The sequence below is a fragment of the Buteo buteo genome, chromosome 9, assembly GCF_964188355.1.
Source record: "Buteo buteo chromosome 9, bButBut1.hap1.1, whole genome shotgun sequence".
NCBI classification, from domain to species: Eukaryota; Metazoa; Chordata; class Aves; order Accipitriformes; family Accipitridae; genus Buteo; species Buteo buteo.
Window position 1 is genome coordinate 32,401,047 of NC_134179.1, and position 24,447 is coordinate 32,425,493.

Sequence of the window (24,447 nt, forward strand, 5' to 3'; positions counted from 1 at the left end):
CATAATCAACATAAGAAAACCCTTTACATCTGGAACTTCCGAAACTTACATTTGTCATACAAATCTAGATTCTAAAATTATGAGCACTTTACAGATGCAGATACACATCCAAAAGGATTTAAGAAAGGTTTAAATGAAGCCAGGTGCAAAAGTCAATGGGAATTACCATTTCACTCATTTACAGTCTTAGTGAGATTTACAGAAGCAGATTCCTGCATCCTCCTGTGCCTTAGTAAATACAAAGCTAATCATACATGGTGACTCCATGCTAGGAAAGTTGGTATGATCATCATACTTTTGGCAGGGAATGTACATGCTTTAATATTTAAGTAAATAGTTTTCTATGTTTTGCCAGCAGCCATTCACAAGTCTGATCATTAATCATACCTATAACAATGGAATCAATCGGGCATGACTCTACTATAGGAGAAAAATTTGTAACGCAGATGTGGTATGCTTGTAGCTCCAGAAAATTTCAGATTTGCAATATCTCATGAGTACTATGTAGTTTATACTGATTGCTGTTAAAAGAATAGAATGAATGAAGTGTTAAAAGAGCAAGAGGCAGTAGATGGGAGAAGCCTTAATATATTATCAATCAGCTCTAAATAGTCTAGCTTTTGGGTGTTTCTCCTATTCACATTGTTAATTTTTTTGATCCCTTTCCACTTGCCTGCAAGAAAATGAAGTTTTCATTTCACTTCAAATACTAAACAGAAGCTAAACCTATATTTACAACGCTCTATATACAATACTCTGATATTATCTCCCTAAGAAATCACAAGGAAATGTTAGCCCCCAAACTTGCTATTGGATCTGTGGGAGGCTAAGGTGCCCTTCAGGACAACGGGGATCAAGAGAAATTCATTGTGTACGGGCTGAACTGCTGGAAAAGGGAGCTTAAACATTATGTTTTTATTGTAACTATTCTAACTACAGCTAGAAAACTAATATTAAAAGTTTGTTGCCGTCCACAACCTAACTAGCTTAATTTTCTAATTAAACAATCAAAACATGTTCTAACAAAGCCATTTTCAAAACTATCTTGTATAAATTGATTTAAAAAGAAAAAAATTCTAATTCAGCATGCAGGGAATATTAAATTTCTATTTTATTTTGCAAAATCATCTATCCTAGCATAAAGACAGACAAGTTTCAGAATATGTTTCTATTCATTAAATCTGCAGGATAAAAAGCAAATCTTATATAAGTAACTGTAAGTTACATGAAAATCAGGCACCAGGCAGTTTTTAGAGATTCATTTCCAAGTCAAATGGAGGGAAGGCAGGTAGCAATTGGCTATTGCAGATTTTTCTTGGTAGCAGCAGGTAGCCAGACAGCCAGCATGCACATTGCTTCAGAGTAGCCGCAGCAGCTACAGACACCAATGAGCATGAGAAGCATTAGCCACTATTACACAGCAAGTCAGATTTTGTTAACACATGCGAAAACAGACTAAAATGAATCAGAGTCACTCAGGGGGAAAAAACCTGTTCACAAATTATCCATCTTTTATGTATATTTTGGGTAAAGTTGACTTCTTTCTAGATCATACTTTGCCCAATTTGCCTATCAGAGATCTCAAAATGTTTGCATTATAATGTTTTATTAACATAAATCAAAATTTGCAAGTAACATTTCAAAACCATTTCAGTTCTGTCAGTTTCTCTTTCCCATTATAAAATGCCAAATACCCGATTACTTTTGATCACTTCCCGCCCAGTGAAGTCCTCTTTCCTTTCTCTCATTTCTGCCTGTAACTAGGCCCAAATCATTGCTCGCAGTCTGTGCATGCAATTCTGAAAAGTTCTTTTTTTTGTTGTTGTTGTTATATGTGGAGTTTTTATGCATTACTGTTCCAGAAACACGTAAAACTAAGTAAAGTGTTCCCAACAGCTCAAATAAATTACCAAAGAGATTTTCTAAATTCCTTTCAGCAGGGTACTGCTTAGCTCTACCTTCCTCCCTTTGCAGTAATCATTGAAAGGTATTACTGAAAGATAAAAATCACACTCTGGTGGTGTTCATCCACTGAAGAGGCCAATTTCAAGCTTGATTAATGGGCCCAAATGAAAGTTTCATGACAATCAAAATTTTAGTCTTACCCTTTACTACTACAAGCAGCAGTTAAAGCATTTTCATATTTCAGTTCCGTCTCTGTTAGAATGAGGTGACTTTGCATCTAAATATAATAAATGCGTTTAATATGATGAAAGACACCAGTCATCTCAAGGCAATTACAGAGACACATCACCTACTGTAAATACTACTTAATATGTTCTTTGCTTTACTTCATTCTTTGCCTGTGTGGCTAAATTAAGGAATTTGGATCTTCCCTGACACTTTGTCTCACAGCTTATCCAAAATGAATAACAAGAAGGAGGTGCTGTGTTTAGTCTCAAAATAATAAAAAGGGTAGTTGCTAAGAAAAAATTTAGGAGAAAAATGTGACAAAATTAAGTGCTTATGCAGGGATTTTTGCAAACCACTTGTTGTTCTACTGTTTTTACTTTATCAGTGTGAACAGAGTTAAATAACTTGTAAGGGAATAGCTTAAATGAGAGATTTAAAAAACAGACCATTGTGCAATGCCAACACTCTTGCAATTTTCCTACAATGCCTACCGTACTTTACTACAGTGACAGGCAAATATTTTAAGTGTGTTGGTATATACACAATTAAGACTGATCAGTGCTGTAGTTCGATTTACCATTTGTAACCCACATTTCATAAATACATAGTTTCTAATGTGCTTCTGAGTCACTAAAGTAACATTCACAAACTATTTGACTTCAGGTCCGTAGGATGCAGAGCAGGTTACCACCAACTCTGTAACTAAGCAGTGCTAACAAAAACTTTGTAATGCGGTCAAAACGTTTGTAGTTAATACAATGGCAGTTGATTTTGCCATGACAAACAACCAACATTCTGCATTTTTTGTCTCAGAATAATATAGCATAATTACAAAATTGATTTTCAACTATTAAGGAGATACTGAGCTATTCACATGCTAATAAATTGTTTATCATTTGGAATACAAAACCGTTACAAGTTTTCTACTATATCTTTAGTACAAAAGAGTTTGATCCTTCCAAGCAATATCCTTGAGCATCCCCTTTAAATTCACATCAAAGCCAGCAAACCAGTTTCAAAGGAAGAAGAAATGCAAAGAAGAAATTCTTAGATAACTATAAATTCCTACTCCATGAAAGATACTCCCTTCTGCAAGACTTAATAAGAAAAAACTTTTGACCTTGAATTTGTAAAGATAAGCTGTAACGATCAGCTGAAGTTCATTGAGCTACAACTGAAGTGCAAGTCTACCACAGGGTACAGCTCTGCAGCTGTAGAAGCTGGGTTGTTTTTTTTTAAAAAAAAAAACAAACGCAAAATTAAATTTAAAATTGAAGAGATAACTTGCAAGGGGGAAGGGATTACAACCAGCCTCAATGTCAGCCACCCTCCTCAGAAACAACAGACAGAAAGGTATTGAGGACCGAGGGGAGGGGCCCAAAATCAGGGCTTTATTCTCTAACATAGGAACTGGAAAAAAAAAAAACCAAACGAGCCAACCCAACCCAAACCCTCTACCCTTTCTGTCTTCCCCTCCGTCCCCCTGCTACCGCCCAGCTTTGCCCCGTGCCGGACGGCGGGGCACGCCAGCCTCTCACGGGAGCCCGCGGGCGCCTTGCAGCGGCCCGGCCCGGCCCAGCCGACGGCTGCCCGCCAGCCCCGGCCGCCAAGGCCGCCTTCCCCCCCCCCTTCTTCCCCGGGGACGCGGTGCCAGGGCGAGCCGTAGCTTCCCGCCCGCAGAAACCACCATCGCGCCCGCAGACGGGGCCGAGCCCGGCCGGGCCGCTCCCCGGCGCGGTACCTCCGCCGCCGCCGCGCTGCGGCCCCTGTCAGCCAGCCGAGGGGCGGCGGAGGCCACGCGGGACCCGCCGCTGCCGGCCCTGGCGCCGCTCATGGCGGCCGCCGCCGGCCGTTCCCCCGGCAACGCGAAGCGGGCGGCGCGGCCTGCGCCCTCCTCCGGCCGGGCGGCGGGGCCGTGGCGGGCAGGCCGCGGGGCTGCCAGCGCGGGGGCCGCAGTGGGGTCCCCTGATTAGGCAAGGCGGGGGACCACCCAGTGCTCCGTGCCTGAAGGTGAACAGTCTTTACAAGGTGGGGCTCACGCAAACGGGGGTTTTTTTCCACTTCAAAAAGACATTACACAACAAAACTTTATAAACCTGAGAAAATTACCTCAAAATTTTCCTCAAAAAAGTCAAAACAGAGGCAAGCCAAGCAGATGAAATTTAAACAGCAGCCTGCTCTTCCTTCTCTCCTCCCTGAGCACCTCCCGCAACAGCCCCGGGGAAAGCAGCCTGCCTTGATCACTGCTAAAACGCCTCCAGCTGAAATAAAGTAGATAAACACGGGAAGAGAGAAACTGCAGCTGGCAGTAAAAGAAAACTAAACCCTCAGGTGTATCCGTGCTGCACATCGTTTGCTTCGGGGATGCTGTGAGCTGCTTAATCAGGCCTGCCCCAGTGCCTGGGGATGGTGCGATCTTGCACCATTTCTGTACTCAGAAGTCAAAAAGTATCTCATCTTTCCTAGGAACACTGACTTATTCAAGTTTTCCAGAGAAGAAAATGGAAAAGCTAGGGATAATACTGTTTTTTTCTTTTTTTCTGTCCTCCTCTCTATGTGCCTGATGCCATTTCACTGCCGCTGCCAAGGACAGAGGAGACCCCTGCCCAAACAGAGGGGTGCCAGTATGGATCATCACCCTATTTAAAAACTACATCACCAAAAGCACAGAGCTAGACAGTGCCATAGCTTGGCTGGAATCTGCCACTAAACTCATAAAGGAAAGGAGAAAAATCACTTAATGTGCTGGGAACAGATATGGGGAAACGGGAGACCGGTGCGGGGCTTGAGGCCATGCAGCGTGGGCGGCGGGAGTGACGGGACCACCAGACTCCATGTCAAGGAGCATCTGGGGAAAGACGCAATCGAATCGCCATCAGTGCGTGAGGTGATGACAGCTCCCTGGTGGCACGTTCCCAGTTTGTCCTTACAGGCGAAGGGTGAGCTAACAGCAACACAGGACAGCATAAGGGATATAAAAATGGAAACCATTGTTCTTGAGGACTGTCTACACAAATGCTCTTACTGTTGCTGTAGTAGAGGAGCGAAACCAGGAGGGCTGTCTGAATCAAAATTAGACGGTGCTGACAGAGCGGACGGGGGTGCAGAGAAGGTAGATGCGAGCTGCATCTCCCCTCTCTGAAGGTAGACACCCCCCTGAACGCAGCGACTGCTGCCTGGGAGGAGGGACCCTAGTTTTGTGTTGCTGAACTCTCAGAAGAAGCCAGGCAAGAAAGCAGCCAGAGAAGAGCAGAGTCCTTGGCCAGAAGGGAACTGTGCGGCCAGGCTGTCTCCGTACAGCTCAGAGAGAAACACCCAGGCAATCCCCAGTTCCCAGTTAAATTGCATTCAGTTCCTGAGCCAAAGTTTATCCCAAAGTGGTATAAATCTCAATTAACGCAAAGCCTTAATGCTTTCATGAGGATAATGCTCCTGACCTTTTTTTTTCCCTCTTCTGTGTCTGCGACTGTTCTATTGTGTGAGGTACCTAAAATATTATGCTGCTGGTTAGGGAGCCCAGCCAAAAGTTTTTATAATTTCAAATGGGGTGGATCAAAGCTGCTACCGCTGCATGGTGCAAAACGCTGATCCAGCGTAAACTCTTTCTGCAATTCAAATCTATTAAGCATTTTTAGCGGGTTAGATTTGTACTGGTGGTCTTACATAAAACCAGCATATATCTGGCACAAGTTTTAATGTCCTCTGCAAATCTGGACAAAAATATCATCCTGGATTTGTCCAGCGTTTGACTACAGCCTAATCTGTCCCACTACCAGAGCAGCGTGCAGATGCAGGATTAAATGATTGTGAAACTTTGTCCTAACTTTCTCAAGCATGTGCTTGAGCACACTTCCCCATTGCTAGTCCTGCAGTGCCACAGCTGGTTCAAGAGCTATACTTCAGCCACTTCTACACCCTTGGTGATGGGGAAAGAATGCTTATACAGCTGTATCCTACTGTAGATCTATAAAGTCATTTGGCTTTAAAAAACCCGCTGCATCTGTTGAACTGTAGTGAGAGTAACAACTAGAGGCAAGAAAAAAAAGGATGAAGAAAGGCAGAAATTTCATGTAACACTCTGAAAAAGAATGGGGCGGTTTGAGGGGGTGCAATGCCCACTCTTCAAGCCATTTGACTAAGAAAAAAGTATCTTATTACAGGGTGCTCAGTTTAAAATGCTTTACGCTTGTTTGCTGAATACTACAGGTAGTTCTCAAAAGGACTCCATGTTTCTTTTCCCTTAACAAGGGCAGGAAATAATGATTTAGGAAGCGCTACTTCAGGATTTTTAGTTAAAAATAATTTCAAGGAATCATTTTCATGAATATGATTCTTCATGTTGTGTTACAGAAGATACATGGGCAGGATGTTCTCAGCATTTCTGAGCAAAGAATGATGTAGAATCTCTTGAATGTATGTGCCTAATAAAGTCACTCTAATTTTCTAACAGAAAATAATAATAAAAAATTACTACAATTATTCCCTTCCATGAAAGAGCTTAGTGTTGAGAAAAGATGCTAAAACTGGTCCGGGATATGAAACCCCAATTCCAGGAGCCAGTACACTCAAAAATCTAACAACTAAGATAGTTCTGCAGGTTCCTAAATATCTGCTCCTAGTTGAATTTTCTCTAAGTAAATGAGAATGGACGTATCAGAGTAATTTCAAAGCTAAAAGTCAAGTGATTATGTGGATAACTTGCCCCTCGCTCAATGAAAAAGACATCCTTTGTATCGTGTAGGGCATAGATGGATGGAGAGCAATTGTTCCAAGTAGCCCAGCAGTTCCATGTTTCTGCACACTTGAACCAGAGATTCCCTAGCAGGTGACACAAATGAACTTAGATTGCCTTTTAAAGTGCTTAGTATGCCACAGGCTAAAATGACATTTCTGTATCAATCTCTGTATTTTGCTAACAAATCAGTCTGCAGACTTCCAAGAACTTAATAAAAAGAAAACTGAAATGAGTAACATAAAGTAAGAGCCCCACCGGGAAAAAAAAAAAAAAAAAGCAGCTTACTGGAGCCTGCAGGAACACTGCGAGAGTGATCCATACAGATGCACGGACATTGTAATAAATAGACCTGATCTAGGAAAGAGGTCCCTAAACCACTATTTCTTCAAGAAAGAATTCACAAAGTCCTCAGAGCCAAACCTGTTCTTAAGAATGGAATGATTAGCTCCTTAATGAAAGGTGAGATCTTATTTTTATTATTTGAATTGCTTTTAAATATTTTAACTAATTAAAATCAAAAGCACTATGAAAAAATGCATCTTTTGGCATTGCATTTTTAACGGATTTCAAAAGAACCAAGTGCAATCACAGTACTTAAGCATGCAGACACACAATTCTTAAACATTTTTTTTCCAAGTCCTTGACAAATCTCAAATAAATCTGACAGAGTTTATGTCAGAATAATGCTTCATTTCCTGCAAATATTGTGAAACACAGACAGCCAAGCACAGAATGAACACTGAGATGCCCCAACTGTATGGAAAGCCTGCAGTACACTTCTGTGTATTATTACAATCTCTACTGAAGTTTGGTTGTTCATTTGATTTTGGGTTTGTTTCATTTTGTTTTGTTTTCATATGCCCCCATCAGGAAGTGAGGCAAACTACCAGGTCTTCAGGTACCCATAGGACAGAATCTAGGGGGAAAAGAAACTTTTGCTTCATTAATACTACCATTCACAGGTCTTATAATTTAAATACATCACAACAATTGATTAAAAGACTGAATTAAAACACTAAATATTAATTTTGAAAACAAAATTTCTTTTTTTTACTAGCACTATAAAAAAAAGCTTTGTTATTAGCTTCAAGCCATCGACATCAACACCATATTGAGAAGGTGAAGTGTTTGTGTTTTATCATGCACACAAATTCCAAATGATTCTTGAATGCATATACACATTTCAGAAACTCATAACCTAAAAACAGCTATAGCTGAGGTAGAAAAGAATTGTACACTAGCAGCATTAAAAAAGAAAATTAAATGTATTTCTCCAAAAGACATTCAGGGGAAATTGAGTCCACAGGACTTCATTACCTACAAATTTAGCTAGAATAACTAAACCAGCCACATTTTCACAAATACTTGGCATGAAATTCATGGGCATGACTTGCCAAGGTTCTCATTTGCTTGCCTTCCAAAAGGTATCAACTCCAAAAGACAGTGTATGTCCCAACACTAAGCTGCACTCCTCCACCACCCCCTCAAATCACTAGTATCACATCCTGTAGTAGAGAAAGTTTTCTTGAGGAGTGCCTTATTCTCAGCTTAACTACTTCAAAAAACAATGAGGAAATCTAGACAGGACTAATTCCCATTTCTTTTTTGTCAGCTGATGCAGAAGTCTGGCTCACAACCAGTGACAGACAATTTGATGTAGAGATCCTAAACATATGCTTGAAATACAACTTCAGTTTACAAAGGGGGATACTGTCTCCCTGGAGGTAGTTCCATAACACGTTTACAGACTTCAAGGTGGAAAAGGTATTAATGCAATTATATTATCAGGAAAAAAACAGGCTTATACAGGAAAGTGGAGAGACAATATCACTAAGATGGTTAAGGTGTGTGTGTAAATTGTGTCTGATGCTAGTTACTATTGTAAATCTGATAGTGGACAAGTTTAAGGATTAACTAGTCTGATTAAGTCTAGCTCTTCGTCTCCCTAATCAAAATGGGAGTCCTTTTTTTCCCCCTGAAACATTGAGTTTAATGCTGTCCTCATCCCATGTGAATTTGCAAAGCTCAGCTAAACTGATGAAGACATCTTGTGGGGTCAGTATGTCTTCTGAAGGAAATAAGCCAGCTGGTTTTACAACCCTGGACTCTCCCAGTGAGACAAAGCAGGGTGGAGAAAACGCAATATGCCTATGGGGGAACTAATCGGACTTGGGAAAGAAGTGAGATTTTAACACAGAATCTGTTCAAGGCCAAGTTGGATGGAGCTTTGAGCAACCTGGTCTAGTGGAAGGTGTCCCTGCCCATTGCAGGGAGTTTGGAACTAGATGATCTTTAAAGTCCCTTCCAACGCAAACCATTCTATGATTCATTCTATGATATTCCCCCCCACCCCCCCATATACTTCAGGTTTGAGCAAGTCATTTCCCAGAAACATCAAGGAAAAAGAAATCACTTCTGGAGACGTTTTCCTAAAGATCTCCTATGTGGCAATAAAACAGCTTAGCCTGCCCATGAGCAGATATTAAATATCTTTGAATGACAAAACAGTAACCAAACATTTTTGTGATAGCATTACTAGACGCCTTCTTATCTTGTAAGGGCAGAGTAACCATGGACTGAAAACAAAAAGTTAATTCTGAAACACAAGGCAAACAGCAATAATGAAAATGCAAAGCTTCACGGTGTAACAAACACTGTATTTACACTTCTCAAAGAACATATTCTGAAGTTTTGGAAATTACAGTTGAACTTTTTTACTTGTAAATTCAAGCATTATGCCCCAAATACAAGCTATGTTTTAGTGAAGGAGAAACAAGAGGTGTACTAAGATAATGTCCATGTAAGCAAATATTTGGTTAAAAATACTTTATGCACAGACTAACATATCTCTGTATATCTATGTATGGAGGCAGAGGAGAGACAGGACACAGAACAAAACACATTGCACAGCTGCTTTCCAGCTCAGGACATCAGCAGTAAGTGCACAATGTTAAGTGAAAGCAAAGGCAAAAAATTCCATTAAACGATACTTGCAGCTATTGAAACACAAGTATGGTTAAAAAAAAAAAAAGTCAGGACAATTTAAAAGAATTCTTTGAAAATCTAAGAGTTTCTTCTTTGAAAGCTGCTACTGACATATTAAGTCATTTTCAGTTTGGGAAAATTAAATTAGATATAAAGTCTTAGAAAGTCTAAACTCTGTATGTGGAACTTAGGTTTCCACGTATGTTTGGAAACTCCCTGATTTGCACTGGGCAACTAGCTCCTGCTAATGCTCCACCACGATCCAGAATAGTAGCAGCAAAACTGCTAAGGGCCAAATCCAACACCACTGACATAGTCAAAGCTGCATGTCCAACACATCCCAAAGGCATTCAAGTGTAGCTCTAATTCAGAATTGCTTGAAATCAAGAACACAGCCAATTACAGAGAAATAGTGATACTTTTTGTTCACATAAAGATACTAGAGCCCTCACAGCAAGTTGTAGGCCCTTCTCTGCCTGGAAGAATCTGAACTTATTGTGTCTCCTAATTCCCTAACCTTCAGCCATGGGTACACACACTCCCTGGGTCAAAATACAGCCATTATGCAGGTAACACAAGAGTCACTGGACGGAAGGAAGAGCAGGTGAAGGGATCCTTCAGCCAGCTTGAGGAAGCACTCCTGAACAACCTTTCTATACACACCACTGCTGAAGGAAAGCACAGATTTACCAGCTTGCAGGTCCTTCTCTACTGCATTACTGTAATATACACAAGCATTTTAAAGATTGAGCCTTGCTCAACTATTTCAAGGAAACTCTATGTGATTACCTCCAGCACAGTATTCTGTATGTTAGGTAAGGGGGCAGCAAGCCTCTCCCTGCAGGTGCCTGAACTTCAGGGGTGAGAGCCTGGAGATGTTCCTGTACCTTGTGTCAGTGTTAAGCAGCATTGCGCTGAATACACAGGGTTTCTGTACAGCCATTTCCATACACAGAATAGAAGCCTGGATGCCTTCTGCCTCTATCATCTATTTGCCTGGATGCATCTCTGCATTTGGTTAACAACCAAGTCCTTTAAAATTAATCCCTGTGTGAAATACCACAGTTGCAGGCAAAACTCAGTGTGGATTACACATTGAAAGATGCAACTAACTGTATCGTCAAGCCCTTTATCAATTATAGTCACTTAGAAAGCATCAGCCTTACCATGATAGTACGAGAGTAATCAATTGGTTAACATTAAGGAAGCAAATGAAAAAGCCCGTAATATATACCTTGATATAGCTTACCTTAGTCTGCTCAGCTCTTAATCTTTTACTTCATTAAAGACTTGGAAGAAGTAAGTGGAATCCCAGGAAAGATAAAAGAAATTCTTACAAGCATGAAAATTTTTCTTCACAGGAAGTTTGAAAGACTATGATTATTTAGCTTACTGAAAAGTGATAAAACAAAAGCAGCATACCAGTACTGAATATGTTTATTCATTGTATATGAACATAATATGACATTTTATATTTCTTTCCCATTGGAAACAAAGCCAAATGAGCCAAACCTCAAAAAGAAGTGTAAATAAAAAACCTTCTCACAATGTATCTGCAGAATTCACAACTGTAAAGCTGAGACAGAATGTGGATTAATTCATCTATGTAAATTTATTTAAATGGCCTTTTTATTTCCAGGGCTGACAGAAATAGAAATCTGTCTGTATCAGCTAGAATAAAAATTCACAGAAGTTTTGAAAACCTGTTTTGGAAAAAAACCCACAACCAAACAAGAAAACATAAATAGTCCATGGTATAGGAAATTTTTTTCCCCACATACTTTCTGCCACTGCCATATTGGAGAGAAATAAAAGGACCATTTTAACCAGCACATTTTCACAGTTTTATTTTAAAATCCTTAGGTAAGTCTTAAGTGATTTTGAACTTATATTTTTGCTTCAAATAAAAATCATCCCAAACTTTTGTTCTGTAATTTGGGGTAAACAGAAGACTTGTAAGCAAACAAACTGTATAATGAAAAAAACTAACAGTTCTGTACAAAACTACATTTTGGAATTTGTATTTTAGACATGATTTAGGTTTTTTTAGATTAAAAACATTTCATGTGGTAATTTTCATGCAATAGAGGGAACATTTTTCCTATGCTGTCTGACACTTCACATGCAACAAGTAGTTAAGTAGTTCAACCATGAATGCAAATACACTATGAACTTTAAAGGAACTATTTCAACAACGTTACTTGGGGTTTAGGGGACATCAGTAAGGTGTGTAAAACAAAGTGATTTGGAAATATTTTAGTTACAAGTGTAACACTATGGAAATATTTCCATTTTTGCTGAGAATACGTGGAGCACCTATCAGTTTGGGAAGTGATCCTGATAATGACTCCATCAGCTGCACCAACCTTAATAAGTAATTGCCAGATACACTTTAAGAGATTCTCAATGCTTTTTAAGGTTTTGAAATTTGAACAAGAATATTATTGGTAGAGTAACAAGGTAGAAACTTCCTTAATACTGCCCTGTCTCAATGAAGAGGAACGTTTTATGATACCCATCTCTTGCATCTGTATCTTTCAAAACCTCATTGGATAAATATGCTTTACTGCTTTTTGCATAAAATCTGTTTCAGAGAAAAAAAACTTCAGGAACTAAGACCTGAATTATTTTAAGCTGGCTTTCCCAGCCACTGAAATAATATAAAGATGTTTGACTTTTGCACAAAAACATATAATTTATTTCAGTATTCTTGCAAGTTTCCAGTCATACGATCAACTTATTTTCCACATCAGTTTTTTTTCTAAGAAGCCTTATATACCTACGGAATTATTGTATATAACTTATCTAATGAATTATCAAGTATTCAGACAGATGCATGTACTGGCTTTCACTGTGCCTGTGACATTACTTTTCCTCGTGTTTCATCACAAATGAACATCATCGCTATCAAAAACTGATTTACAAATACAGTTGCTCAAAAGGTAGAATAAAAAAATAGAAGTCAAAATATGTTGGTCTGTTGTGGTCCTCAGAATTACTGAAAATGGCCTTGTTTTCTCTATAAATATTCAAGTGGCACATGAAATTAAAATCTCAAGAATTTGGGTATACAAATCAGTAGCTCCTGAGTTATGCTGTACAAGCATTTTGGGCAATCAGTTGTAACAGATGTACAGAAACAACTTTCTTGAATACTTAAGAAAAAAAATTATGCTATATTACAGCATATGCCATGGTTATAACATATACTTTATGTCATATAACAGTAAATTCCATCTAAATGCATTAGGCACATGCTGCCATTTCATACACAAGTAATTAATGCTAAGTATCTACAAAAGCATTTTCTATTTTCAACTAAACTGTAGCTAACCCAACAGCAGAGCACAGTGCCTCATCAGAATCTGTCTTCACTACTTCTGTGTGCCATGGAAGAATATAACTCTGGCATTACAGCACCGTTCTTTTTTTTTTCATAGAATCAATCCAAATTTTACAAAAATATAGCCAACCAATAAACAGAAAACTATGCTGCATATTCAGTCTTGTCTACAGACAGCACTTTGCAGTTACAGCTAGAGAAGTCAAGCCATTAAGGATTTGGAAGTTACAGCTGTGCCTTCCTCACGTAACTATGTACTCACACTGTATATTACCATATAAACTTCTCTTTCTGACAGGCAAAAGATGAAAAGTGCTCACTTACTAAACTGGAGAACAGAACTAATTTAATTTTTTCCCCCCCCCGCATGACATCATGCCTTACATTAGCATTCAAATGCTAATCTAAGAATTACATGTTTTACAGTACTCACGAAATCACCACCCTACTTCCTCACAAACATTAATGCAACAATCTCCAATGAGACGATTCAGTAATACTGAATGATTATTGCTGCATCACCTAAGTGAGTTAACACTTTGTAGGATTATATTTATCATAACTTCAGAATATTAATTTTCACTGATTTGCATTGTGAGTTCCCCAAAGTAACAGCCTGAAAGCAACATGGGCACAGAGAGACAGACTAACAACTAGTGAAAAATGAAACCAAGTTTCTCAGCATGGGTAAGGATTATGTAAGAGGCAAATCTGTTCTTCAAGGGTGGCCTCAACAGTGAAACAATCCTTTCTCTTCTTGTCCATTACACACTTTTTAACCTCTCCAGCACATTAAGTCAGTACCTTACAAACAATCTGTCCGCAGGCAAAGCAGATTTCTTCCCCTAATCATTTTACCTCTCTGAACAAGGTGGAAAGTTTTCACTGCAGGTATTCTACAACTTCAATCCCTCTGTTCTTATCACAGAATCATTTAGGTTGGAAAAGACCTTCAAGATCATTGAGTCCAGCCATCAACCATGCCCACTAAACCATGTTCTGAAGTGCCTTGTCTACGTGCTTTTTGAACACCTCCAGGGATGGTGACTTAACCACTTCCCTGGGCAGCCTGTTCAAATGCCTGACAACCATCTCAGTAAAGAAATTTTTAATATCCAACCTAAACCTCCCCTGCTGCAACTTGAGGCTGTTTCCTCTTGTCCTATCGCTTGTCACTTGGGAGAAGAGACCGACCCCCACCTCACTACAACCTCCTTTCAGGCAGTTGTAGAGAGCGATAAGGTCTCCCCTCAGCCTCCTCTTCTCCAGGATAAACAGCCCCAGTTCCCTCAGCCGCTCCTCATAAGACTTGTGCTCCAGGCCCTCACCAGCTTGGTTGCCCTTCTCTGGACACATTCTAGCACCTCCATGTCTTTCCTGTAGTGAGGGGCCCAAAACTGAACACAGCACTTGAGGTGCGGCCTCACCAGTGCCCAGTACAGGGGGACGATCACCTCCCTGCTCCTGCTGGCCACACTATTTCTGACGCAGGCCAGGATGCCGTTGGTCTTCTTGGCCACCTGGGCACACTGCTGGCTCATATCCAGGTGGCTGTCAACCAGCACCCCCAGGTCTTTCTCTGCCGGGCAGCCTTCCAGCCACTCTTCCCCAAGCCTGTAGCGCTGCATGGGGTTGCTGTGACCCAAGAGCAGGACCCGGCACTTGGCCTTGTTGAACCTCATACAACTGGCCTCGGCCCATCGATCCAGCCTGTCCAGATCCCTCTGTAGAGCCTTCCTACCCTCGAGCAGATCAACACTCCCACCCAACTTGGTGTCATCTGCGAACTTGCTGAGGGTGCACTCCATCCCCTCGTCCAGATCATTGATAAAGATATGAAACAGAACTAGCCCAAACACTGAGCCCTGGGGAACACCACTTGTGACCCACCACCAACTGGATTTAACTCCATTCACCACAACCCTTTGGGCTCGTCCATCCAGCCAGTTTTTCACCCAGCGAAGAGTACACTTGTCTAAGCCATGAGATGTCAGCTTCTCAAGGACTATGCCGTGAGAGACAGTGTCAAAGGCCTTGCTGAAGTCCAGCTAGACAACATCCACAGCCTTTCCCTCATCCACTAGGTGGGTCAGCTGGTCATAGAAGGAGATCAGGTTGGTCAAGCAGGACCTCCTTTCATAAACCCATGCTGCCTGGGCCTGATCACCCTAAGTGCTTCTTGACCCAAAGTTGTTGCTTCAAAGCGCATTTGAAACAAGTTAACAGCATTTTCACAGGTGAGAAACTGAGGATCCAGTGCCCAGATTCATCATGTCGTTTATGTGTATTTGATCAAAGCACCAAAACTGGAGTCCCCCTGAGCTCTCTCCAGTCAGAGACCTCCAGCAGTCTGACCTTCATCTCTCTTGGACTGGATTTCTAATTTACGCAGTTTAATCAAGTGCCTAAGGATGAGCACAAATTCATCCTTTAGGAGTACTTAGCCAGAGATACAAAGGAGATGAGAAAACTAAACCCAGGTCTCAGAAGTATAACCCTACTTACAATATCACATTGCCTCCTGAAATTCCTAGCACCTTAGTTTTTGAATACTTGATCTTGCAACTTTAAAATATTAATATACTTTCAGATGTAAGAGGAACACAAACACAAATAATCAAAGTTATCAGCAGTCGGAGCATATTTATCCACTGTACAGATCTTTATTGTATGAACAGAATATTGAGAGCAGCCCTGCGGAGAAGGACTTGGGGGTGCTGTTGATGACAAGCTCAACATGACCTGGCAATGTGCGCTTGCAGCCCAGAAAGCCAACCGTATCCTGGGCTGTATCAAAAGAAGTGTGACCAGCAGGTCAAGGGAGGTGACTCTTCCCCTCTACTCTGCTCTCATGAGACCCCACCTGCAGTACTGCGTTCAGCTCTGGGGCCGCCAGCGTAAGAAGGACATGGACCTGTTGGAGCAAGTCCAGAGGAGGGCCACAAGGATGATCAGAGGGCTGGAGCACCTCTCCTGTGAAGACAGGCTGAGAGAGGTGGGGTTGTTCAGCCTGGAGAAGAGAAGGCTCCGGGGAGACCTTACAGCAGCCTTCCAGTACCCAAAGGGGGCCTACAAAAGGGCTGAGAGGGACTTTTTACAAGGACATGTAGTGAAAGGGCGATGGCTTTAAACTGAAAGAGGGTAGATTTAGATTAGGTGTAAGGAAGGAGTGCTTCACTGTGAGAGTAGTGAGGTGGTGGAACAGGCTGCCCAGAGAGGCTGTGGATGCCCCCTCCCTGGAAGTGTTCAGGGCCAGGCTGGATGGGGCTTTGAGCAACCTGGTCTAGTGGAAGGTGTCCCTGCCCATGGCAGGGGGGTTGGAACTAGATGATCTTTAAGGCCCCTTCCAACCCAAACCAGTCTATGATTCTATGAGTAAGCACCAGCTGATTCTCTCCACTTCAGAAGACATGCTTTGCCAGTAATTTCACTGACCAGAAGGAGAATCCATCTTAATTTTCAAAGCCTGAAATAGGTACAAAATACCGCCCCATCTTCCTCCTCCCACTTCTTTAGGCCTGCCAAAGCTTACCCTTGTCTTAGGTTAACCATAAGTGCAAAAGTCTTTCTAAATCCACTTTCTACCACACAGTCATTCTAATTCCCTTGCCGCAGCACCATTTCCAGAACACACCCAAATAAGGCCGCTTTTGTGCCCTCCTTTTCACTGTGTAAGATGTATGTAAAAATAGAAAAGGAAGTTTCCCTACTGTCTACTCTTGTTCTCTCTGTCATAGCCATCTTGTCTACCAGGGGCAAATTCATCTCATTTTAGCAGCCCTAGACAAGAGCATAACCCAGTCAGACTCTATGGGTAATTCTGCCACCATTTTCTAACAAACCTGTGGCTATCACTGGCATTATATCACTCCCCTATCAAAGGCCCTAATTCAAACCATGGAAGTACTTTAAGACTTGAGAGAATCTATTTTTAATTTTTCCTTTATAAATGGATAATGCATTCCCACTTCCATTTCACTTCACTCTGAAAAAACACTAAACTATCCCTAAATTTTTCAAAAAAATCTGAGTAATTTGAGATCAGGGTAGAAGAGAAGAAATGGGCATCTAACAACTCCAATTAGCAGCAACCTGTATGGCGTATGCTTCTCTAGCATATACTTCACAGTGCAACTGGGGTTGTATTTCCCCCCTGAAAATGATGGTATCCTTCTTAAAAAAAAAAAAATACATTTGACAAATAAAGAGAATTATCACAATGGAAAGAGGCAGCAGTGCTTGAACCACAAACACTGCTGACAGGCCACATTTAATTCAAATCTGTATTAAATCTAAAATCCAATTAATGTAACTGGTTGGGTTGGCCAGTTTGTTGGGGGGGGGGGGGGAAGAGAGGGGGAGTTGTGTGCTTTTTCTTGGTAGAGGTTCTTAGATAAACAAGTATTTTCCATACTCTTAAAATAAGATTGTCCTTTCTCCCACTCATCTTCCTACCAGATGGGAGAACTCCTCTCCTACAGGCAAACTGGCTAGCAACATCCACTTGTATTTTAAAATTAAAATTTCATTTTCAAATTCTAAATTAGTATTTACAAGGTATCACCCAAGAACTCTTCTTTTAATGTACAGTGAACTATACTCAAAACATCAAAAGTTATTTGTCCATGGACACAAGAAGCAAGTAAAAAACAATTTATATAATGAAGTCTTGGTAGAAGTCAACTCAATTTTCAACAGTTTTAAAATACGATCGTGCAATGGGTTGCAAAGAATCTATCTGGAATTAATTTGTGCATTCTCTAAAACATCAAGTTTCATGCAATGCATGGCATGGAGCACAAATCCTGAAATAAGTAAACACATGCTAATGTGGGATTGAGGAAATGGTTTCTGAAGCAGATTTTTCACTTGTTAGCAATAAACTCTCATATCCACTGATGAAGAAAAAAATATTATGGACAACTAAATATTCATCTTAAACATCTCCTGACATTGGACATCAGAAAAACAAAATATATTGAAATGCAGATAGGTTTTTGTATACAAAGACAGTTTGTAAACTTTTGCACAACATTACAAGTCTTTTGTGGAACAAAACCAACAAATCACTTGGGAGGAAAAAGTGCAAACAAGAAGGAATCTTTGCTGAAGCCAAGCATGGAACAGAGAAAGTAGTTAAAACTCAGACTGAATCTCTCTTTCAGAATATTAGGAACCATTTAACTAGAGAGCAGCATCAAACTGAACTACCCCATATTTTCCATTTACCATCCATTCAGGTTCAGAAGCCTGAATTTGTTCACCTTGTCCAGGTTTTAGGCCAGCCTGAGTGTCAGATTTCAGTGTTCTCAAGCTACAGAGAGGTGCAGGATGAAACTTGTTCAAGGCTTGATGAAACGGAACAGTATATTCCCATTTTCTATCTCCTGTTAATTTTCTATAGTTTAGATCACCTTTGAAAAGAAGCAAGTTTGACTTCTGTAGATCAGCATACAAGTCAGGAGCAACTTCAGCCATACTGGAAAAGTCATGCGGCAAAGTCCAAAACATGTGATCACGGTAAACCCAAACTCCCTTTTTCAAATTGCCCTCCCAGTTTATCCCACATCTAGACATCCACATATGATTAGCCGACTGCAGTTGTTTAATAGTCCAGTTAAAATCATGCTTTGTGGTATCTGACACATACCATGGAATACTTTTTCCATGAAAATGGACTTCATCAGCTAGCTTTGACGATAACAGGAAGTCAGCCAACACAAGATCACTTACAAGTTCAAATCCAGCATTATCCAGGATTATGTCAACTCTAACATTACTTTTTTCTGTATTTCTTTTTTTGGCGTTTACAAGTAGTGACCAAAGTTTTTCCATATCATTCACTAAGATGTAAGGTATCATGTTTTCCAGGGATTGTAAAGGACTAGATTTCTGAGAGCTGTCTTCACCAGCTGAAAAAGAAAGGTCACACTTATTGCCCCACAATGATACCTAGAAGGAAGAAAAAACAAAAAACATTTGGTAAGTCTCACTGTAGTTACGTTCTAAACTTCACATACACTAAAGATTTTGTTTGTTTTTATTTTAGGGACATTTAACTCCACATTTCCCTCCAAGCTTTAATAAAATTCAACTTCTTGTACAGAAACCTTACTATAGACAAGATTTTGTGGAAGAAACCAAACAATGCTCTGTATTTATGCAGGCATCAGAAACATGCATTAGAAGTGACAAAGATGGAAGATTTAGATCAACGTAAATACACTGATCACAAAGCTTAAAACACACTCTCCATACTGTAATTCCAGGAAATATCAGTGGGAACACAGAAAAAGGAGTAATAAAAGCAGGTTTATTTTTTTATTACATGCAGCCAAGTAGAGAACTTGTATTTTAAGCACACAGTAATGAGGCCTTTTTAAAGATTCATCAAATACCTGGTGTGCCCTGTTGCCAGCTAATGGACTTATTTGTAATCCTGTGATATTTTGTACTCTACCCAAAGGCATTATTTTCCAAGAATAATGCAGTTATAAAGCTTCTAAACCACTTCTGGCCCAGACTGACTTCTAACTTTTTTTCCAAAGAAGTCTAAAAATTTTTAGAGTGTCAATAAAATGAACTGGTTTAAAATTTTATAGTTAAATAATAAAAAGGCCATCTGGCACTTGACTTACAATGCTTTAGAGATACTGGTTTTGAGGAAGAATAAGCTGGGTTTTCAAATACACAGAAAAGACACTCAGTGTAATGAAAATGTCACATTTAATACAAGAAATCAAAATTTAAATATTTCCAGAGTAGCAGCAATACAGTATGGCTGTCAGGATTTCACCGCATTTTTACAAACGAAAGAGCTATATTTTAATTTCCATATGAAGCTCAGATTTTATGACCTCAAGTTTTTGTTTGTTACATAGGAGAGATATTTTAAATTCTTATGTTAAGCACTACTAGTTTACCTGCAATAGCTTAAAAAGTTCCTCCTGAAGTTGTTTTTCGTCTAGGTCTTTGATGTTTTTAAGAAGTTCCTGAAAATAAGTGCATAAGGCAATAACAGCTTCTTGGGATTCAAAGAAATTTTGAGCCTTTCCTTCCTTGAATACATCAAAGTTATCAATAGGTGGGCTAAAAATAGAAGGATAACAAATATATAAGCACATTTGCCACATTTTCCATGACAGCACATGAAACACACGTGAAAATGCAAGCTCGAAGCTCAGCTTTTTTAGGCCATACTATGGGCCCTAGTTAGATTTTCCACTTCTCATTTGTCATACTGTATTTTCACACATCTCAATAACAGCCTGATATCCTATCTCACTGAAAGAGACAGTATACAAGACATTTTTTATTTCTAGCAATATATTCTGAAAGCAATAAACAAGTGTTCAGTCACAACAGTTCTGGGAACTGCATATACAGTGACAGTTTTAAACTCCAGTCTTCAGACACAGAGAATTAAAATTGTAATGTGCAAGTGAACTAGTGATGTGAATTGCTGGTCCAGTTTTAAGCGTGTTTGTGTGTGCTGAAGCATGTTTCCCATACCGAAGTCTCTTCCAGTGATATGAAGTTATTCTTATGAAAGTTTTTAACTAGGACTTTAGAAAATTAGCATGACAAAGATGAAAAAACAATTCCATTCTTGTAATGTATAAGACATATAGACTCACCTATTATGAGACATATTTGCACATACACCTTTTGACAAATGACTGAACATCCATCCAAGCATATGCTTCAGAGCAGCTAAATAATGGAGATCAAGAAACTTAAAGCTTACTAATGAGAAGTATCTGCTCAGTTTTTTAAGTGCAATCCAGCAGATCCATCTCATATTTGAATTTTTTTACTGTGAGATTCAAATTACACAATATACCAGTAGAAACAGGGTCCCATTACTGTGTTTGCGTCTCTAATAGTAAGGGCAAATCCAGTACACATGGAGCTTTCAATTTTTTTTGGCAGCGGTGGGAACTTGGACTGCTCATTCCTACCCCATTACATTGTACTGGCACCTCTCCACAGTACCAGCACAAGTTTTTCCTGCCAAGTTATTTTCAACCAGGATCAGCTCCCAAAGTTCGATGCAACATATGGTCTGCAAACACTGCTGTAACTAAGAAAAGGGTGTAGAATGAACAACAGGGGTTGCTTAAGCTGGGTCCACTGCTATAAGAAACAGTTCTCAAACAATAACTTCAGGTTTCGAGCAGCAGAACAAGTTAGAACGCCCAACAGATTAGCGGCTTTCGCATCGTGTGTTTGTTTTATGCTAACGTATATCTTAAGAGATAATTCTAGACTAACAAACCTTTTAGAAATGCTAAATAAATTTCATACCTCAATGCACATTAGTCTGCAAGGTCAAGCTATACAGTCAAGCTTAAGAGTTTTTGTGTAGACCAAGTCACAGAAACTGAAGCATAAAAAAACCCAATAAACTTCAAATTCTGCTGCATGGAAGAAAAAGGATTAATTTAAAATCTGAGGTGTGAGATGAGGGAAAAGGAATATGGTAAAAGCTTAAGATTTTCCTTTATCTTACTCCCCAGCTGTCTTCCCTTCTCCTAAAATAAAAATCGGAAAGAAAAATGTTTTGCAGAGTGGTACACCAAGCTAGTAAATACTTACTTCTGTGCTAATGCTGCATGAATTCTTCGATACATATAACACTCTACATATAACCAAGGGGACTGAAACCAACTCGGTCCTCCATTTCCATTTGATAAATTTCGTTGGTAGTCTAGGTATTGGTTCCACAGTGCAGCATCAGGCAGCTCATCTTCTAAAGGGGTCACTGGTTTGTCTGTTTGCAGTTCATTCCGCAGTTTGGAAAGGAAAGATATAGCTCTCTTCTCTGCTTCAACACCCTTCTGAAATAAGTGGAGAACAAAAGTTCCTATTCTGAACATTTATTCCTGTAGAGACACAGATCAGTTTTTCATGAAAGATGCAAGGGCTAAGTTTTAATTGCTAAATACGAGTCCCCAACAAATCAGAGCTTGATTCAACCAAACACATTTTGGTGAATGAAACTCATTTTACACCTAACATTCTAAAATAAATGGCGCACGGGACTTCTTTTTAGATTGGACTTTTTGCTTATTAGAGGGCAACAGAGTATTTAAACACTGCCACGTTCAGAAGATGCCATAGTCTATTAAACACTGCATCAACACAGATAGATCAGAAAAAGGTTAGACAGAAAGGTGAGTTACAAAATTAACGAAAAATAGCTATAAGAAAGAGATGATAAAGAAAAAAACAGCAGATGAAAAGATTAAGACAGACAGGTAATAACTGTAGTAAGAAATGAGTACAAACAAGGCAGAAAGGCAGAGAAGGGCTCTCAAGGGTTGGGGGGGTGGGGTGGGGAATCTCAGGCAGAAAGAGATCTTACTCTTACCTCCCCATGTTCTTCAAAGAATTCATTTTTATGTCGATGCAGAGTATCAATAACTCTTGTGAGGATTTGGGGCAGTCTGTCCTTAATTGTAAAATACGCAAAGGATCTAAAAAGGAGAGAATCAAAACGTTATTACTGAGAGGAAATTATGAAATACCTTCTATTTTTTTAAATAAATGCAAGGTCTTTGTCCTGGTTTTGGCTGGGATAGAGTTAATTTTCTTCATAGTAGCTGGCATGGGGCTGTTTTGGATTTGCGCTGAAAACAGTGTTGATAGCTCAGGGATGTTTTTGTTACTGCTGAGCAGTGCTTACACAGCATCAAATCCTTTTCTGATCCTCACCCCACCCCACCCGCAAGCAGGCGGGGGGGGGGGGCAGACACAGGACACAAGAAGTTGGGAGGGGACACAGCTGGGACAGCTGACCCCAACTGACCAAAGGGATATTCCAGACCATGTGATGTCATGCACTCAGCATATAAAGCTGGGGGGAAGTTGGGGTTGGGGGGGTGGTCTGCTGCTCAGGGACTAGCTGGGCATCCTTTGGTTGGTGGTGAGCAATTGTTTTCATTTGCATCACTTGTTTGTCTTGGGTTTTATCTCTCTCTCATTATTTTCCTTTTCATTACAATTTATTATTATTATTACTATTTTATTTCAATTATTAAGCTGTTCTTATCTCAACCCATGAGTTTTCTCACTTTCACCCTTCCAATTCTCTCCTCCATCCCACCGAGGCGGGGGGGGGGGAGCGGGGGGGGGGGGGGAAAGGGTGCAGTGAGCAAACAGCTGCGTGGTGCTTAGTTGCCAGCTGGGGTTGAACTATGACAGTCTTAAAAGCGATTTTATGTGCCTTTAAAGCAGTGGACACCAATAAAAACCAAACAAAATCTCAAACAGGTCAGCTTCTTAGGTCTGCTTTTGAAGAAAAAGGTAAACGACAGTCTTTTCATGGAAGAAAATGCTAAATGACCAGCCCTGCCGAAAGAGTGAAAACTGCAGTTAATTCCAGGCTAAAAGGCATTCTCTAATTGCTCAGTTATCCAGATGTGACCCCCCAAGGAAATTTAAAATTAAAAGCACAGAGATTCTTTTAAAGCGTATCTTGTATCCACGAGAAAATCCACACTACTTGCTCTCCACTCTGTGCTTGACTGACACCTTCCCCAGGCGCTGTCGGTAGGCGAGAAGGACAACGAGCAAGGCGCGATCCGCCCTGCGGAGAGCCGAACCAGGCCCCAAGAACGACTTTGATCCGAAGGGCTCTATCCCGCCGGCAGGAGCCCCGCCCTCAGGGACTTGGAACTCAGTCGTTACCCGCCGCCCAACAGCGAACCCAAGGACACCTGGGAAAAACTCAGGCACCGCTCGCACTCTCTAAGGCCTATTCTCCGTCAGCAACAGGCACGGACAACCGCCGCGGACAGAGGGGGCCGAGGCGAGCAAACGCCGGCCCCGGGAGGCGCCCGCCGCCGCGCAGCCGGCAACGCGGCGCCCACAGCGCCGCCTCCCGGCCAGGCCACCCCCGGCCGAGCCGGACCGTCCACGGCGCTGCCCCCGCCCGCAGAAGTAGGTCGAGAGCCGGCCCCGCCCGGCACCCGCCGCTAGGCCGGAGGCCCCGACCGAGGGGTCCGGCGCCCCAAGGCGGCCGCTCCCCGGCCAGAGCGGCGGCGGGGAGGGAGGGGGACACCAGCCGGTCCCTCGGCTCTCTCCTGCCACCCGCCCACCCCGCTGCCGGTAACCAGCGCGCCAGGCCGCCACGGACCCCTTAAACCTGCCCGACAGGGAGACCGGTAGCGCCGCTACCGCCGCCATCTTGCTCCGCCCCCGCGAGCCGGCGAACCGCCCCCCGGAAGTGGGGCGAGGCAGCCGGACG

General features: G+C 41.1%; 1 protein-coding gene across 3 annotated transcripts in view; it reads right to left on the bottom strand.

The window, feature by feature from the left end:
* The window catches only part of DCPH1 (damage control phosphatase 1), a 67,982-nt gene extending 43,541 nt beyond the window's left edge, over window positions 1-24,441 (bottom strand). Inside the window, exons 1-5 of one of the 3 annotated variants that reach the window (XM_075035975.1) lie at window positions 24,337-24,441; window positions 22,570-22,675; window positions 21,795-22,036; window positions 20,120-20,285; window positions 18,426-19,148 (exon numbers count right to left, since the gene is read on the bottom strand). In XM_075035975.1, the coding sequence (XP_074892076.1) occupies window positions 18,426-19,148; window positions 20,120-20,285; window positions 21,795-22,036; window positions 22,570-22,675; window positions 24,337-24,386 (1,287 nt within the window). In that variant the 5' untranslated portion in view covers window positions 24,387-24,441. Of the gene's footprint in view, window positions 1-3,874; window positions 3,968-17,756; window positions 19,149-20,119; window positions 20,286-21,794; window positions 22,082-22,569; window positions 22,676-24,336 lie in introns of those variants that run through there. The other 2 variants (XM_075035974.1, XM_075035973.1) reach the window with 2 other exon arrangements.
* Window positions 24,442-24,447: the final 6 nt, after the last annotated feature.